The 15,386-nt window shown below is 37.9% G+C and overlaps 1 protein-coding gene across 1 annotated transcript in view; it reads right to left on the bottom strand.

Moving 5' to 3' along the window:
• The window catches only part of Antxr2 (ANTXR cell adhesion molecule 2), a 133,063-nt gene that overhangs the window by 72,388 nt on the left and 45,289 nt on the right, over positions 1-15,386 (bottom strand). The window contains exons 11-12 of the mRNA XM_076926439.1: positions 7,357-7,435; positions 3,397-3,492 (exon numbers count right to left, since the gene is read on the bottom strand). Of these exons, the coding sequence (XP_076782554.1) occupies positions 3,397-3,492; positions 7,357-7,435 (175 nt within the window). The remainder of the gene's footprint in view (positions 1-3,396; positions 3,493-7,356; positions 7,436-15,386) is intronic.

Below are 15,386 nucleotides of genomic sequence, written 5' to 3'. Positions count from 1 at the left end.
GGCAAGTGCCTTTACCCCTGAGCCATATCTCCTACTTTTCAAAAGCAATAGCTCTAACCAGTCATTTCCAACTTGGGAATATCAGAATCAGTCTAAAGATATAATTTTTCTTATTGTTGCACCAAAAAGTCATCAAAAACGGGTAGTTTAAAACACTAAAGATCTGTGTCCATTCACTTCTGGAAGTCAGGAGTTTGAATTGAGTGTAATGGGGTTAAAGGTGAGTTGTTAGCTAGTAGCTTCCTTCGGTGGGCTGTAGGGGAGACTGTCCCTTGCCTCTCCCAGCTTCTGCTCACATCAGTGTTCCTTGTCTTGAGGTCTGGGCCATTACAATCTGTCTCTCTTTCTAGTTTCCCTCATAAGGATTGTGGTTGCGTATAGAGCCCAACTAAGCCATTCAAGACGATCTCTCTATTGCAAGAGCCTAAATCACTCAGTCCTCAAAGCTCTTCAAGTCTCTCCAGTGAGTGCAAGCTTTCTAGAAGACATAGGACACCCTTTTGAAAGAGGGTCTAATTAAAACCCAAACTGTCTTCTATAGTACGTCTCAGCTTAGCACTTTTTAAAGCGTACCACAAAACACACACATACACATGCACACACACACAGAGACACACACATGCACCCGCACACACACCTCAAATGTCCTTCATTAACTACATATTTTCTTCATCATTCAAAACATATTTGAGATGATAGATGCAGTCAGATGCCTCTGAGGATGTTGTTCTTCAGCTGTTGCTGCTGGGTACTTAGGGCCCTTCAATTACACTTCTAGCCCACATCTCTTTGCTTCCATATTAAAATATAAAATTTCATAACATACTGAAGGAATGTATGATTCTCCAGTTCCTAGTGCAGTAGTTGTCACCTCCTACATGAACAACACATAGTCATCAAAGGCTGAATGAAGAATTTCGTCTGCACCTTACCTCGGCTTTTCAACCTCATTAGAGCTCATTTACTACAGTTCACAACCCACACAGGCGTGACTCTAAGTTCACACTCAGGACCTGCTGCTTTCCATTCTGTTTCTAAGTGTAAAGCAAAAGTGGCTGCTCTGTCAAACACATTTCAGTACTAATGGAAATCATGCTATTTCTGAAGCAAGGGACTCTAGCTGGAAATTCTATAACATGACTGAAGGGACTTCTCAATAGCTTGCATAACGCAGGTTCATGGTTTATTATCTGCGGAACCTCAGGTTAGAATGGACCTGTATCATCAGCTGATGATAGTATCTTTTTTCTAATATCCACATTTATGTTCTAAAACTACATTTCAGAACAATAACACTTTCTGAAAATGGTCCATATCAGTATTTTTTTTCATGTATCTTTAAGGGAACAAGCACACGCTTGGACACTTTTGCACCCTGTGACCAATAGTAAATGAAATTACTACCTAATGAAGGGAGGAATCTGCCACCATGAAATTTAAATTAAAAATGCAAGGAGCACAAATCACATTAGGGCACCTTTTTGCTTTATAATTTGCGACTCAAGAATGCCATCCACCCCAGAATAGCCGTATCTAAGGTAATCAAGATTATATCGGGAAACTTTCTGAGCATAAACTGCTGTGGCAGGAACTTGATGAGTTCAGCAAAGAGACAGAAAGAGCCTCAACCCTCCTGATGTCTGAGTTAATGTTGTGCCTCCACTGTGGGCCAGCTACCCTGAGGTAAGGATCCTAAGGCTGCCTCATGAAAGCAGACAGTGGAACAGATTATAAAAAGCATAGCCAGAATATAAACCATGACCTGATGTTGTGGGCAGTTGAAATCACTTAGCAAAGGTGAAGGGGGAAAGGCAGTCTACTGTGTCATGAGATGGGGAAAGTGTGCTTACATAAGTAATACTCTCAAAATAAGCAATGCACTGAACACACTGACAGATTTTCCTGGAATAATTTTTTCTATAAACTCTAGATAAAATATATATACATACATATATATATATATATATATAATATATATTATATATATTTATATATAATATATATTTTAAAAATATATATTTAAAATATATATATTATATATAAATATATATTATATAATATATATTATATATATTATATTTATTTATAATAATATATATTATATATAAATATATATTATATAATATATATTATATATATTATATTTATTTATAATAATATATTATATTATATATTATATATTATATAATATATATTATAAATATATATAATATATAATATATTTATTATATATTATTTATATATTTTATATATATATATTATATATTTAGCCTTCTTTGTGATAATGCTATATATATAATATAATGCTATATATATATTATATATATATATATATATATATATTATATATATATAGCATTATCACAAAGAAGGCTAAATAATACCTCTGTAGGGATGCCTGTAACTTAATCCCCGGTACTGTGAATAAAGTACCTTACATGGTTAAGGGGTTGTGATGATTAACAACCCTGAGATAACAGGCCCAACTGGGATCTACAGGTCTTTAACATCAGGCAGCCTTCCCACTTGGATTCAGTTGGAGTGATATGTAAGTGGAGAGGAATCATCAGGGGGATAAGACACAGAGGTACTGGCTCTGGGGTAAGGAAAGAGGTCACAGGGCAAGGAATGAGGGTGCCTCTTTAAACAGGAAGTGATAAGGAAACAGACTCTGCCCCAGAAGTGTGTGGGTCCCCAGGGAAGCCCACCAGCCCAGTGAGCCCTACATAAGCACTGTAGTGAAACAACCATTAGATAAAAATGTGAGGTGCTTTTACAAGTTACATGGGTGGCGACCTGTTAGCACAACAAGAGGGAACTCCACAGTATCAAACTATTTCATGGGCTTTCTGCAAACATAAAAATGGCGTCAGCTGTCTATCTGTCTCTAAAGGTACCTGTTTAACTGATAGCCTAACTTCTGCATTGGACTTACCTCTAAAACACATTACAGTTGTAAGATAAAAGAACATCCTGTGTCATAGATCTTCAAAGATATGCGTTCCATGAACATTTCAGACAGCCACAGACCCACAACCCTCAGGATGATGATGGAAAACAGCATCCATTTATCAGAACTAGCTTTGTGCTGGAGTGGAAATGACTTTTATCCACAACTACCTCCAACCTTTGACACTTCTCTCCACCCACCTGAGTTCCAAAGTGTCTTTGACGTGGATTTTACGCTAGATATTGACATAAGTATTTTCTAGAAATTACTGAAGTTATAAAATAATCGAGATTCAAAGTTGCCAATTAAAACTTTGCTGTTTGAATTGCTGAATTAATTCACTCATTCATTAATTTGCTAAGCCATGTGACATTCATTCATACATTGGGCCTTACTTTGTATCGTAGTGCTTTGAAAAATAAATAAGAGTTGAAAACTCTTCTTACCACTTTGCAGCAAAGGGGCCAAAACCACCACATCAAGGCAGCACCGAGCAGCAGCAACAACACCAAAATAGCTATGATGGCTGCAATCCCATTGGACTGTAGAGAAAGAAAATAAAAAGATAAATAAAAAGTAAAGTTTAAGGTCAAAATCCACATGTTCTTTCCTTTGAAGATAGCACACACTGGGGGGGAAATGGTCAAACAGTGTCAGGCTGAGATTCTGTTCCACTCTTTTAAATGTTATTAAATGTTTTTTCATGATTAATTCCTTTTTATTGCATGTTATGTCATGCGAAGATGATGATCAGGAAATGCAACATCTTCCAACATGCTGTAGACTGATTTAAATATGTCTTAAAAGAATGTGCGAGCCACAGGTTTTAAGGATTGAACAAATGGTTCCTTGGGGACTTTTGTGCTTAGGCAACAATTACATTGGTTCAAGTCCAATTTCTTCCAGGCAGAACTTACCCACACTTCGTGATGATGCAGCAGCAATTACTTTATATACTTGGAGGATGAGGTAGATGTAAAACGCAAGTCGATAAGAAAAGCAATGCCTGTTGCTGTCTCAATGAAACTTCAGTCTGATAAGTACTTCCTTCTACTGACTGCTGGTCATGCTTCACATATGGCGCAGGCAAGACCTGCACTTACATTTCTCCATTGTCTGTCCACCAAGTTCCTCTACCCTTTGGGCACCTGCTCTGGGTCCTGCCTGTAAGTGGCACCGTAGCAACCATTAAGTCACCCTTCATGGATCAGGCTAACTGTTTCTAGTATAGGAACCCTTCCTAGGTGTCCACAGCTACAAATGTCCTACTGGATCAGACCAGAAAGTTAGACAGAATTTCTCTATATTTTAATGGTAGTGCTTTTACAATGGAATTAACTATGAGCTTTGGATAATTTAATTCCATTTTTCTGTCATGATGGTACATCTCCTAGGAAATCAAGTGCCATTTTTAATCAAATTACCATGTGATACTCCTTGCTTGACATTAACAAACTATGTATCAAGAAAGTGAACTCCAAATCAACAAGACTCCACATGACATGACACGGATGCCAAAATGGACATCAACACTTTCACTTTGTAAACAGAACTTTGCACTGACTTTACATGAAAACTGTCTCTTCCAGACCCAATGTCTCTGGGATTTCCAGGAAAACCATTTTAGTTGGTTGTCTTCTGTCAGATTTGTTTGTTTTTAAAAGAGAAAGAACTCAGGGAAGAAAAACGAAAAGAAAGAAATACTTTATCAAGAATGTTAGATAAACATCTAAATACTGCCTTCTTAAAGCTAACAGAAGACAACTGAGTATAGATCAGGAAAATACAGGAAGCTCTTCCTCCTTCCCCACAAGTTGCACACACAAACCACAACAACCCCACAGGCAGTTACAGTAAGTACCAAACCAGGAAGATGGGAATATGCAGGAAAAGCACTTCCTAGAAGTACATGAGAAGCTACAGTGAACTCTGAGAGAACCCTATGCATTCTTGGTCTTACTGTCAGCAACAGGATCTTGTAGAGATCTCTATCCTCCATTTAGGCCTACCAACTCACAAATATATCCTCAGTGTGGCCGTGCTATACACCTTCACAGAGAACTCTGTGACCATCTGAATCTCCCTTTTTTCCCCTCACATTTATATCCTTTACACAGATGAGGAAACACAACTGAAAGCCATGAATTACCAAAAACTGTATGGCCCGTTTGTTCTTCCTATGCATGTTCAAGGAACAGGAAACTCACAAACCTGTGCTGACTTTTGAAATATTAAGTAGATGGGCACTTAAAATTCTTGATTTTTTTCCCTCAGAATAAAGGGCTTCTATTAGTAAGACTGACAAAAAAGCAAATCATCTCCACAAAGGAGCTAGACATTTAGTATGGTGACACTGTCATCTCAACTGATTCCAAAGACTGTCTGCAAATATAAAACTAGAATTCATATGTTCTGAAGAACTATGGATCTCATTTTTCTTTTGTCTCAGCCAAGCATGATGGAAAATTGGATGGGAGGAAGGGATGATTTAAAGCTACCTGACCTTGCTCTGAGGCTGTTTGTACTTCTCCCAAATACTAGCTCTGCTCACTGTGTACGAATCCCAGCTTCCCCATTTCCTCTGTTTTCATTGTCAGAGCTAACATCAGAGCATAGAATGGTCAGTGCAGTAAAGGAAATAGTTTCATTGTTCACATACCTTCATAAACAAATTAAGAAAAGGCCAAGCATGGAAACAAGAGTCCTATGAGCTGATGGCATGGTGTAGACTTGAAGTCAGATGAGGAAGAATAAGAAACTAGGTCTTGTTACTTCTAGCTCTGTATCACGATCACAAACCACAAGTTTCTCACTTTTACTCAGAAATGTTGTCCGTACACAGATCTTCAGTTGAAAAATCCTCAAAAATATTCAGCCTGTGATTGTCGGTTTTTCTTGAATTAAATGGATTCAATATACAGGACAGAAACCTAAAAGTACTTGTCCATTTATCTAAACCAGACTTGAGGAGCCAGTACTATGTGCTGGACTGTCGAATGGGTGCCGGGACTACATACTCCACCCCCTCCACCAGATTCTTCCTCATTGAGACCCCAATTTTCCTGGCATGTCTCCACTCCAGCACTGACCACTGCTACTCTTGAGAAGCTGCCCCACCTCAGGCTCTGGCCTGGACTATCTGCACAGAATCTTCCTGTAACTCATGGTCTTGAGGACCCACTCCATCACCTTAGCTTTGACTCGAAAGTCAGCATCTCAAGGAGACTCACCTTGACCCCTGACTGTTTAATTTTTCTGTCTCCAGCTCTTTCCCCACTTCTGACATACCAGTATGCACTTCCTAAACAATTTACTCTTCAACAACCTTTAGAAACAAGTCTCCTGAGAGCTCACCAGGCTCAGATAAGATGGCCGTATATATCCGCACCAGGTGAGTCATATTCTACCTCAGAGTCCCTATACATGGAACTGAAGTAGCTCCTGACTACAAGACAGAAAAAACTACTTATTTTCCTACCTGCAAGGAAGAAAGATTTTTTAAAAGGAGGAAGGGTGTGAAGAAGAGTGAGAAGGCTGGAGAAAGAGTGTCATTTCAGTGAGCTAAACCCTGAGCAACCAACTTCACAGCCCAAGTATTTGTTAACCTCAACCAACCACATCCTGAGACGAGAAAACCAAAAAATTGCAACATCTACAAAACCTAGAAGTTGCAAAAAAGAATTGCTATTTACAAAACAGAAAGAAATGTTAATAGAATTATCCAGAGAGCTCAAGAGGTTCAAAGGCCCATGTAGATACTTCATTTTTCCTACAACACTGTCTTTCAATGAGAAACAGATATCCCTGAAGGGGCAACATTGTGTGTCTGCTGAATGAATGCATAAAAACATGATATGGGGAAATCTTAAGCTTGCTACTTTGGACTTTTGGGGGAAAAGAAGATTTCTTGTTTTTCCTTTATTTGCCTCTGTGTGTGTTTGTGTGTGTGTGTGTGTGTGTGTGTGTGTGCAGATGCATGCACACTCTCAGAATGAGATTTCTTACATTAGAAGGCACAAACTGAGTCTACCTGGACAAAATGATGATGTCATCTTTTAATACTCACTACTAATTTCAAAATTTGATCAACATTTTGGTTACTAAATTCTAATCTTCATAATAGGAAAAATGTTTCCATACTTAACCTCCTAAAAAGAATTCTTCCTTTCTATTTTCTTACTTTTTTAAATCTAAAATATGACTTTGAGGGATTTTATAAATATTAAGATATAATGTATATTATATATACATAACCTTTAAAAGAGATCAAAACAGAAAACAGTTAAATAAATTCTCTAAATGTTTCCCTGTGCTGTTTCGCTTAGTTTGTAGCTTCCATGTTTAATAAAGCTCTAGGTTTTATCTCATGATGAAACTCTTTTTAAAGGTAATTAGCTTTTACTCACACATTCTGTGGCTGTAATTGTTAAGGATCTTGAGACAGCAGACTTCCCATCATTAAAGCTGATTGAAACTTCCAGAGTTCTACAAGAGGAGTGAAGAAGCAATAATTAAGTCAGTGAGAAGATGCTGAAGGTGCAAAGTACTTCATCTTTACCGCAGCTTTTTAGAGCAGCCAGACTTTCATAGTTTCACTAGAGACTCAAGGCAAATTGCTTTGGTAAAAGTCTTGGATCTGGGATTCTACTTAATTTCGAACCTATTCTATCACCACTGAGGCAAGAAGAAATGACACCGTGAATGTTCTTATGATGTGTGTTCCTTGCTCAGATGTGATAACCTTGCTCAGACCCACACAGGAATAGAGCCACAGAGAAAGACAACACTGCTTAAGTTCAAGGTAAGATCTTACTCAAAACTCATGAATATTCCTGTCAAGAATATTTCTTCTAACATGCCCACCTCAAAAATTCTTTCTTCAGAAGAAAAACAGTGTAAACCAGAAAAGAAAGGGATTTTGAATTTAACTGAATTTTTGCACTATTTCAAAACAGAATGTCAAATGGCTTTTTGTTGTTGTTAAATCAAGTTGCTTATTCTGCAGAACTTCGTGTTTGTTTTATTCTGTTTTCATGACTAAGCATAACTGAATCCAAAATAAACTTTCCTAATTCCCAAGTCCCATCCTTTTATGTGAGAAGTCAGATGACAGGGCAGACATAGTTCTATTTGGAGAAAGGATTATTTTTATTTGTACTAATATATTCTTGTCAGGGTAATCTCATGCACTCCACCTTAAGGGATGAGCAGAGACTGGCTGGAGTTGTTTATAACATAGCACTTGGAGTCCAGCAAAAATAGTCACTATTTTAGCAGTTAGTGGAGTGAAATAGGGCCCAAGGTGAAGTTTGAAAATTATGGTCATGCCTTCCTGTAGAAGAAACACATGTTGAGACCTTAGTTAGCCAAAATAACTATCCACAAAGACATTCTAGTATAATATGACCAGGGCTCAGTAAAGTGGAAACAAGGTACACAGATGAGAAAATCTCTAGAAGATATATATATGTGTGTGTGTATATACATATATAGCTGTGTGTGTGTGTGTGTGTGTGTGTGTGTGTGTGTGTGTGTAATTTGTTGTGTTATAAAAAGAGAGAAGCCAGGTATGTGTTTGGTTGAGGTGAGGCAAGGTGTAGGGTAAGAGGTGCCTCTGCAGGGTCCATGCTGAGGTATCCCTACCCATGCCCTCCACACACCACAGGTACCAGCCACAGGATGGTATAATATAGAATAGAGTTTATTTAAATCATGGGGAGGGGAGGAGGAGGAGGGGGAGGGGAGGGGGAGGGAGAAGGGGAGGGGGAGGGGGAGGGGGAGAGAAGAAGAGGAGGAGGGGGAGGAGAAGGTGGAGGAGGAGGAAGAGAAGGAGGAGGAGAGAGGTGGCCATGAGCATGTGGACAAAGGGGTAGGGGAATGGGGAGGAGGGAAGAGGGTAAGGGAGCAAGAGAAGAAGAGAAGAAAGTAAAAACAAGAGAGTGATGAGGGGGCACACAGCCCCTTTTATACTGAGTTAGGCACACTTGGCTGTTGCCAGGTAACTGTGGGGCAGAGCCTGGACAAAATGCCAATAATCCTCACTGAAATAACAAAATACACATACTAGTAGCAGGATCCAGGCAAAAGAGTCAACAACAGTAGTCATAAACTGAATTCGTCCAATCATCTTGAAACATTAGTTTACTTTCACAGTAGTCCACTGGCACTGCTTCCATTTTACAAGTCAAGAAAATGAAGCTTCAAAAGGTAGCACATCAGAAAGAAGATCGGACGTCTCTGACTTTGCAGTCCAAAAACCTTCACTTCTCCAGCATAGCTAATCTTAGTCCTCCATGCCTATTTTAGGGACTTACAGTTAAATGTATCTCATAAACATTAGCCTAGGAGTCCTTATCCATTTTTTCTATAGTCATATTTTTTATGCTTAACTATAATATAATTTTGTTATATAAACAGGATATTTGTTCTTGAATATATATTTATGAATATTTATAATTTTTAGAAAGGAATTTCAAAATTGGTACAAACATGAAAAACACAGTTGCTTGTGCTTTTGAATTCTGTTGTTCCTTTAGAGAGAATCCTTAAATTCCTGGTATGGTATGGCATTGACATGAAGCCAATGATGACACCAAGCACAAAGGTCATTAAAGGCCACCCTCCAGCCTAAAGCCAATACTTGGAGCTTTGTTTGTCTCAAAATTGCAATGTACACAGGAGGTGTCTTGTCACATGTTATTTCTTTTCTCTTAATTCCAATACACCGTTCAGTCCTCTTCCTCAATCACTTCTATGTCTGGTTAGTATGCATCTAACAATAGAATCTAGATTCTTAGTTATGAGATCTAATTATGGGCTATAAAGTAATAAATAAATGTTGTGTTTACTTAGTCCAGGACACAGATGGGCTGCAAAGGGACAGTTCATCTTTATTTGTCCCAAATCTGAACATGATTTGGGAAAAGCAGGCATATTAATGAAATGTGTTGGAAAATCTAGAGCCCCAAGCTTGAACTTATGTCAATCCAGTTTTAGTGTTCCACCCCTAGCCTATAAAAGTAGGAAGTTATATCTATGTCAGAGTTTCTCCACGGCAGAAATTAACAACATACAGAGATGTTCCTGTAGTGTGTGTAACTCAGGAGCTCTATGAAGTCTTGTACTATCCAATAATATGTTAGAAGGATTTTCAAAGTATCAATGTGTTTTTATAATCTTATTACAGCCACTTGAAAAAAGGCATAGACAATAAAGAATATATAAGTAAATAGAATATAAAAGCAAACATATATACAAGATTTTTCCCTAAAGAATTACTAGTCTACTGGCATAAAAATATTGACAGCTAAATTGTTAAAAATTCCCCCAATCTACTTTCATGTAAACTATGTAAAGAAAGCTTATAATTCTATTTCCTATTATAAAACATCTTATTAAACCCAATATTACAGCTTCATTGAGTTGTGTTTATATATTTATATATCCATGGATATACTAGAATTATACTCCAAATTGGTCGATGAATGTTTGCTAATATCAACCCCTCTTTCTTTTATTAGTTAAAGGAACAATGGCATTTGAATTGACTAATACACCATTAATAATTGTTATAAAAGTTTAATCATATTAAACAAACTGGGATTTGTTTAATATGATTGTAATAACAAAATAAATCACAGTGCAACTGTAGGGAAGATCCACAAAACTTTACAACAGCATGTGACTGAGGTCAGGTGAAACAGACATGAGCACAGGTAACTATACAACCCAGGGACAGATAATTCAGCCTTGTCAACAAAACATCATTTCCTGAAGACAGTCACTTATAAGACAAACCCTGAAGAATGATCAGGAGTTCCAAAGTAAGACAGAAAAGGAATCCCCGCAGATGGAAAACTGATAGACAAGAGATGCAGAGGGCAGTCAAGCTGGAATATGCCAGAGACACCTTGTGAGAGAGTGGGGAGGACTGTGTGAGAGAGTGGGGAAGGCCTGTGAGAGAGTAGGGAGGACTCTGTGAGAGAGGTGGAAGAACCAGTGAGAGAGTTCAGAAGACCTGTGAGAGAGTGGGGAGGACCTGTGGGAGAGTGGGGATGACCCTTTGAGACAGTTGGGAGGACTATATGAGAGAGTAGGGAAGACTGTGAGAGAGTGGAGAGAAAACTTTAGGCTACTAGAGACAGTAATAAGAGAGCTTTGAGGAACTCTGTCTTCAAAAATTAAGAAATAGCCTGAAAAGGTAGAGTGCATCATAAAAAAAAAATTGTGTTTTACAAATGTCATTCTTGTTGATATTTCTAAGTGTGGGGCATTCTTTAGAAAAGAATGTATTTCTAGAGTACAAAGACCAGTTACAAAGGCCTGAGTCTATTTCAGATAAAATCTAACATGGAAGTGAACTAAAATAGAGGCCACAAGGATGCCTACAGATGAAACTGAGAGATTTTATGCTGGAATTAAAGGGTCATGGACAGTCAGTGTAGGTAGGAGGCAAGCAAGAAAAGGCTGACTTCACTATCTCTGTCTTACAAGTGTGTGCATGATCTTGTGTAGGGAGCACAGAAGAGCCAAGCATGAGTTATTTGCAACTTCTGTGTTGAAAGTGCCCACAGGAAGGTCAGGTGGACATTTGCAAAGTGAAAACACGGGATGTGTAAAGGCAAAGATGGGACCTTGCCTGGCGATTTGGAGCTGGACAGCAAGAAAGGAATCCAAGCATGATGAAAATTGACAGTTAAGAGACTCAAAGGAAAACAGGCTCTGGATGCAGATGCAACATCTAAAGAAAGACAGACATGAAAGCAAGAAGTCCTGAGAATGTGGAGACATTCAAGGACTGGCCTAGTACAGACAAATCAGAGAGACAAGGCTCAAACATGTGCTGGACTCTGTTGGCCACCACAGACAGAACTAGAAGGCTTTGTACTTTTCCTGGACATCTCAATATGCTGTTCATACTACTCTTAAAGCAAGTTTTCAAAGTAAAAGACAAAAGAAACCTTTACAGTGTTGTCACAGCACAAAGATTTTTGAATTATATTTTCACGGTCCCTGATACTTAACTAATAGCTGATAAATTTAAATTCAAATACATTAACATTTTTACAGGAGAAATTAGTAAATAGTGCTCTGACTTATTATTGACTAAATAAAATCAATTAGTCCCGATAGTCACAGTGCTTTAGTTCACATACTGATATATGAGTAATCCAAAATCAAGAGGGCTCAGGGCTATGTTGGAGCTGCTCTAACCTAAGAAATGTCATACTTTATGAAATATGGTTAATATTTTAACCTACAGTAACCTAGTTGAAATAGGTACATTTGTTCTAACAGACAGACAGACAGATGGTAGACAGATACATAGATTCTGTGAAAGATTTCTGTTTTATGATTCATTAAAGTGGGTTTTTTAAAAAGTAAGTGAAAATGTTAAAGACATTCACTGGAAGCACTAGATAATTTACCTCCAATTTGCACACACTGAAAATTAAGCTGGCAGCCACTCAAAAAGTTATTAAAATTGCGGTGACTTCAGATATTTTGAAAGCAAGCACTGCCATTTCATACTCTGCAAAGGGTTCTTTGCATTAGCTTTGTGAATGATGCAGATTTTAAGTTGAAAAGGCTGGTGTCGGATTTGTGAGCAGTCGAAATAAGTCACTTTAACTGATGGGCACAGATGTAAGTTAATGTTCTGTCTCACTGTGTCTATTAGAGCTATTAAAGGAGTTAAGTTAATTAAATAATTTCTTTTTATTCTATAGTTATATATATCTATGACCAAAACAAAACGACAGCCAGCAAGATTGACAGCTTTCAACAGAAGCCAGTGCATATTCAGTACTGTATGAAGATTCCCATGTAAGGCACTCTGCAAATGTCTCTAATGTTACATAAGCAACAACTTCTTTTTAGTAAGCTGGTAAACTTTAGTAAAACACTGTGTGTGTGTGTGTGTGTGTGTGTGTGTGTGTATACATGTGTATATGTGTATATATATATACATATGTATGTATATATGTATATATATGAATAATCCCATTTAAGCATTTTTTAACATGTCAAGTGCTTCTGTGATCATCAAATTGATAACGTAAGTTTTATAAGCAAGTACGTAAGAAGCTCTGAGTGTGTACTTGAAAGATTTCCTATTCATCATCATCTTCTAGTTTTCCACACACTCACTAAGCCATTCTAGCTTTTGAAATTATCTTCCTTACAATATGGTAGAAAGTGCTTCTCTTTACCTGCAAACTCTTTCCTTCTCCTTTCTTTGTAGCAGAAAAAAGTAAGTCAAACTCTTCCCGTGATAGCGTGATAGACCCCCTAATGCTTGGCAAGGCCATGTGCCTATCACAAAGGAGCCACACCTTAGCTCAGACTTGGAAGCATGTGACTTAAAATTCTCAACTGGACAACATCTTGATGGACAGACATACATGTGTTCAAAATAAACACTGTTTCTGTTAAAGGACAATGCCTGTAGCTATATCAGATACTCGGGAAAAAGATACAATGCTGACCAAGTAAGCATAACATAACATGCTGATTGGTATAATCAGAAGACACTATGCAATGAAAAAAAAAAAGGTGAGCATTCCATGATGGGAGAAGATTTGAGTTAAAAAAACAATCCTCAGCTATAACTTCCTTCATCAAGATTCTAATGGTTATATTCCAAATAAAGGCTTGCTGATGTCCTGGCATCCAGGATGGCAAATTAAATCATCAAGACTCATTCTTTACAAGAAAGAACAGATTGAATCAATAATGTTTGTATCACCTGCTGCCAACACAAAGGATCCAGGGACCCACACAGATATGGATACACACACACATGTGGGTATGTTTTTGCAAAGAAAGAGAAGCTTGGTAAAAAGCAAAATTCAGCCAATTAAGAAAAACTAAATGGAATTAGTCAATTGGGTGCCATACAAAATAAATTAGGATTAATATTGAAAAGTAACAATATTCAGGAAAAACTTTTAACAAATTACCAAGTCTAGCACTCATCCCAAGTCACCCTCACGGTACATCCCAGAGATCCTTAAACTGACCCCCATCTGCCATCTCTAATTCCAAGGACTCTTGTCTGCAGCTTCCCACACTGCCTTGTAAGAGAAATAATGCTATCATTTTCATCTGACTTAGATATTTATTTCATGTTTGCCAGAAGATTCTGGCCAATGTTTTTGAAAGCACATTTAACTATACCATATGCCTCCCTAAGTCTTCCCTATCAGGCAAGCTGTAGATTAAGGCTCTGCCTCGTTCCATTCTGTTTTTCTTTCCTCACAATGTGTTTATGTATGTTTACCCAGTTTACTCTGTTCTTTTTGTCAAATTACAGGTTTGAAATCTCAACGATTGCAGAACAGCTGTGCTATCATTGCTGTCTCCCAGGACAAGGTCAGAGGGCAACCTCTGTGTTGCAAGTATGTGTAATGACTGCATAGCATACCTGCAGCCTGCGATCTGGGGTGGGTACCAGTTAAAGAACTTTAGGAGGCCATCCTTTTTAAACTCAAAGTAGGCATCTTGCTACAGATAAGCAACTGACACAAACTAAATAAAATTTTTGCTAAGGTAATTTTCTTAAGTATATGACGTTTTGAAAAGAAAGTGTGTCCAATGAGAAAAGTTGGAAAAAAAAAAAAAAAAAAAAACCCAGCTACTTCCACATTTACTTTCTTCCCCATATCCTAAGATGTTGCTCATCTTAGCCAAAATCTCTATCAAGTAAATTTTGTAAGCACTGATCTCTTTCAAAGAAAGCTGCTCAAAGCCTGACTCCAGATCTGTTCAGCGGAATCATTCCTAGACAGGAGCTGCATGGGCATTTTAAGTTTCTTTGTTTTGAAACCTGTTCAGTAATTAAATTTGCAATCTGACAAATTCCAAATTCATACTTACTTAGAATGCATTCTGATGATCTTTTCTCTCCCATGGCAACTCTACATGCCCTTTCCCACGTTGGAGATTTTGTAACTTGTTTTTACTTCCTAACAGCAGTATTTGAATAGAAGACATCTTAGCTATTCTGGTAAGGCAGGCTGTTAGTCCCACCTCCCAGAAAACATCCCTCTTAGCCCTCATTTAAATCAAAATTCACAAGCACATTTAAAAAGAAAACACACATCACAAAGAGCAGGAAAGAAGTAACAGAGAAGGCTAACGAACTGAGGCCCGTGTGGGTCAGCTCTGAGACCATGCATCTGTCTTTGAGGCTCTCTGTCTAGGACTACTTCACCAGTGAGTTGTTAATTATTTAGGTGAGAGAAGAGGGGGACCCATCACCACATCTGTCACCCTCACACAGGACAAGCCTCCCTTCACTGATGGGCCAGATGTGTCCATTTGAAACACAGACTAACTAGCTATTTAATGGTTTTGAATCCTTAGCCAAAAGGTAATTAGGCAAACAGATTAAGCATCCGCCGCCGCCTTACAAGGCTAAACTGTCTTGGTTCTG

Source organism: Arvicanthis niloticus, chromosome 27 (genome assembly GCF_011762505.2).
Source record: "Arvicanthis niloticus isolate mArvNil1 chromosome 27, mArvNil1.pat.X, whole genome shotgun sequence".
NCBI lineage: Eukaryota > Metazoa > Chordata > Mammalia > Rodentia > Muridae > Arvicanthis > Arvicanthis niloticus.
The sequence above is the reverse complement of the archived record's forward strand: the minus strand, read 5'-3'. Positions and strand labels throughout refer to the sequence as shown.